The 3,931-nt window shown below is 40.9% G+C and overlaps 1 protein-coding gene across 3 annotated transcripts in view; it reads left to right on the top strand.

Annotated features, from left to right (window-relative positions):
- Positions 1 to 3,931, top strand: part of LIMCH1 (LIM and calponin homology domains 1) — a 567,717-nt gene that overhangs the window by 220,825 nt on the left and 342,961 nt on the right. For all 3 annotated transcript variants that reach the window (XM_006876603.1, XM_006876602.1, XM_006876604.1), the window contains exon 2: positions 1,871 to 1,941. In XM_006876603.1, coding sequence (XP_006876665.1) covers positions 1,871 to 1,941 — 71 coding nt within the window. The remainder of the gene's footprint in view (positions 1 to 1,870; positions 1,942 to 3,931) is intronic.

Genomic DNA, 3,931 nt, shown 5'->3' with positions numbered 1-3,931 from the left:
GCTATGAGTCGCTTCCGACTCAATGACACCTGACAACAACAACTCCATCTTACCAAACATGATATCCTTCTCCAGTGACTGTTCCCTCCTGACAATATGTCCAAAGTATGAGAGATGACGTTTGGCCATCTTGGCCTCTAAGGAGCACTCTGGCTGTACTTAATCCAAAACAGATCTCTTGATTCTTTTGGCAGCCCATGGCACTTTTAGTATTCTCCTCCAATACCATACTTCAAAGGCATCAATTCTTCTATGGTCTTCCTTATTCACTGTCCAGCTTTTGCATGCATATTAACTAATAAAAATTAATTATATTAATAATAATTAAAAAAATAGCTCTACCAAATTTCCCATCTTGTCCTTCAGTCCTTGGAGAGAGTGCCCCTGAGCTGATAGGTTGGTAGTGTCTTGTTTGGGAAGCTGTAGAGATTCCACAGTCAGTTGGAATCCCATTGGGAAGGTCAGGGAAGAGTTTTCACTTCCCCTGCAAATGAAATGTTGGTAATGGCAGTTGATTTGGGGCAGCTATTTCATTGTTTATGGCATCTTATGGTAAAGGTAACAGTAATTAGAACCTTTATAGTTGGAATATACAATGTGTGGCGTTGTAAACACATCATAAAAGTGGTGCTGAGGGAGGTTGTTGAGATGGGTCATATAGAATCCTGATTCCAATGTAAGGCCCTCCTTCAACAATTCTGAACCTCTTGGCTTAGGTTAGTATCCTAGGTCAGGACTTGGTAACATTTCCTGTGCATATGAATCACAGTATTCTGATTTGGATTTAGTAGGTCTTCAGGGGTGGAGAGGGCTGAGAGTCTGTATTATTAATGTTAACTCCAGGTGAAGATGCAATTGTTGTTGGTCCAAAGATTGGACTTTTGAGCATCAAGGTTCCTAGTGCATTTCTGGAATCTATTTAGTAGCTCATCTTCCTAACAAAGATCCAGGTACTTCTAAATAACATGCCCTTTGGAGAATGGAGGGTGTTTAAATCAATGGAGAACAGTGAGGAGGCATTGCTGGGATCTAATGAGCACAGGTGAAGGGAGAAAGCAGGCACAGGGAGAGCAGAGGGGAAAATCAGTACCTTCCTCCACATGCATGGTGCTGATGCCCATCTTGGAGACTTTGATGGTTCCATGGTAGAATTCTCATCTTCCGTTCACAGCCACCACCCGTCTCTCTGTGGAGGCTTGTATGTTGCTCTGATGCTGATGCTGAATGGGTCTCAGTGAAGAAAGGCCTGAAGATTTATTTCTGAAAATCAACCAATGAGTACCCTATGCATCACAATGGTCTGATCCTTAACCGGCCATACGGATGTTGTTGTTTTTGTTGTTAAGTGCTGTCAAGTCCATTCCAACATTAGCGACCCTGTATAGGGTTTCCTAGGAGCTGCTGGTGAACTTGAACTGCTGACCTTGCAGTTCAAAAGGCTTTGCAGTTTGGCACATGAACCCACAGCGCCACACCAGGACTCGAGTCATAAGGATAGTGCACTGAAACGGAAGGCTTTTTTTTTTTTTTAAAGAAAAGTGTGAATGGGTTGGATCCTGTGTGTTATAGATGGATGAGGTCCTGACCTCAACTTCACATAACCAAGCCCAAAAGTAATAGATCCTTATCAGGAAGAACAGATGTTTTCCAAGGTAGTAGATAGAAAAAAGCTTCAAAGGAATTGTCTAAATTTAAATTTAGCTGATCCAGGCAAAGCTACACCATGAACAGGAAACTCAGACTTACCAGCAGTTCCCCACATTCGGAATGCCACCAGTCAAGGCTCCTGAATAGTAAAAATAAAACAAAATCTTCAAACTTCCTGATTAAAGAGCAATATTTATGTTCCTTTTTTCTGTTTCTTTTCCAGCAAGTAACTGGCAGAAGTTTTGGCGATAAGGATTTTCGGACAGGGTTAGAAAATGGAATCCTTCTGTGCGAGTAAGTATAGCCTATACACAATTATTTTTATTAAAGACACACGTACACACACATTAATGCCATTCACTTTGCCTGTAAAAATTCCATTGTTCCTTTTTTGAATTATCCATAGTTTGAATTTGGAACTGGAAAACAACAACAACAACAAAAAATCACTGGGCTAGGCTGGAAACACCAGCAGGAGAGGGAATCTTGGTATAACCGTAGGGAACAGTAAGTACTGTGGAATTTTCAAAATACAGAAAGAAGGGACTTCTGGGACTCCTCCTTAGTTCCAAGCAACATTTGCTATGTAGGAATTTGGGTCCAGGAAATTGTAAAGACGTGGTGCAAATTTTGGCAAAAGTAACCTTTGTTCCCCTTTTCCTCCTCCAAAAAACAGCTTGTACCAAATAAAAACAGGGCTTGTTACTTACAAATCTTAAAAGCTAGGCAATGCTTCTGCCCAGCCAACCTCATGGGGCTAGTCTGAATATGCTTAATTTGTTTTGTTTGCAATATTTAAGTTGGAACAATAACTATAGTGGCTGTGGTTTTTGTTTTGAAACTGAGTTCTGTCACCAAGCTCTGCTTTGACCATGGCTTCAAGAGCTTTCTGTGAGGTGGTTCTAATCATGAATAAGTTACAGCTTTAATCCTTACAGATGAATGGACACAGTCTTGAACTCAAGATTTCAAATTTTAGTTTTATGTAGTAGGTTGTTCAGTTTAGGTGTGAAATACACATACAATGAATTCCTACATGTATAGTCTGCTGGATTTTGGTAAATGTGTTCGTTCACACGTATGTGGTCCACTCATGTAACTTACATCCCAATCAAGTATAGAAAGTTCTCTCCGATCACCTCCCACCCATTTTCTCTCCCTATAAACAGCCACTGTTCTGATTTCTATTGTCATAGTCTTTTTTGTTCCTGTTCTTGAATCTTAGGTTAATGGAATCATAGAGAATGAACTCTTAGGTTTAGCATCTTTTTCTTGTTTGGGACCCACCTTTATTCAGTTGAGCATGGGTTTTGTAACTTAAGTATGAGGGAGTCAAGTCCGGACATCACCCGTTATGAGTGCTCTGCCATTCATGAATTAACTTCCTTGAGTCTTATTTATTCTCTATAAAGTTAGATAAAAATGTACAACTCTGCCTAATTTCATTGGCTTGTGTGTGTGTGAATTTCCATAGGAGAATGTGGATACAATGCTTTAAAAACCTCATACAGTGCTGTATTCAGACTCCATGTGGCACCATAGGACAAGCACCAGACAGCTAATTGCAATTGGGATTCGGGTTTCAATCCCCCAGCTGCTTCTTGGAAATCCTATACAGGGTCGCTGTGATTCGGAACTGACTTTATGGCACTTAACAACAACAACAACAAATACAAACACTAGTTATTATATAGAAAGAGTTCATATCAGCATCCTTACTCCTCGTCTTCTTCCAAGAAGAATCTGCAGCCCCTGAATGCTGTATCCATACTATCCATACCGTGTAGTCTCTTCCTTCTTCCCTCATCAGCTCTTTTCCTTTTATGAAATCTAAAGTTCTTTTTGCTGAGGTGCCTCTTTGTGGATTTGAACCTTCAACCTTGCAGTTAGCAGCCAAGCATGTTAACGATTTGTACTACCCAGGGAAACCTCCCCTTTTGTTCTGTTGTGCCTGTTAGGTACCATTTAGTTAAGTTAGTTCTGACTCATAGAGACCTTATTACTACAGAACAAAACACTGCCTGGTCCTGTGCCATCCTCACAATTGTTACGTTTGAGCCTATTGCTATAGCCACTGTGTCACTCCATCTCATTGGGGGTCTTGCCTGTGGTTATAATCCCATTTTAGAATGGACTGCCTTTGTTATGTCAATGAGACACCAGGCAGCACTGACTCATAGCAACCTTATGCACAGCTGAACGAAACAATGTCTGATCCTGGGCCAACCTCACTACTGTTGTCACACTTGAGTCCATCGATGCTGCCACCTGGCCAATCCAGCTC

The sequence above is a fragment of the Chrysochloris asiatica genome, unplaced genomic scaffold (assembly GCF_000296735.1).
Source record: "Chrysochloris asiatica unplaced genomic scaffold, ChrAsi1.0 scaffold00394, whole genome shotgun sequence".
In the NCBI taxonomy this organism is placed as follows: domain Eukaryota; kingdom Metazoa; phylum Chordata; class Mammalia; order Afrosoricida; family Chrysochloridae; genus Chrysochloris; species Chrysochloris asiatica.
Note: the sequence above shows the minus strand (reverse complement) of the source record. Positions and strands in the feature narration are given on the sequence as shown.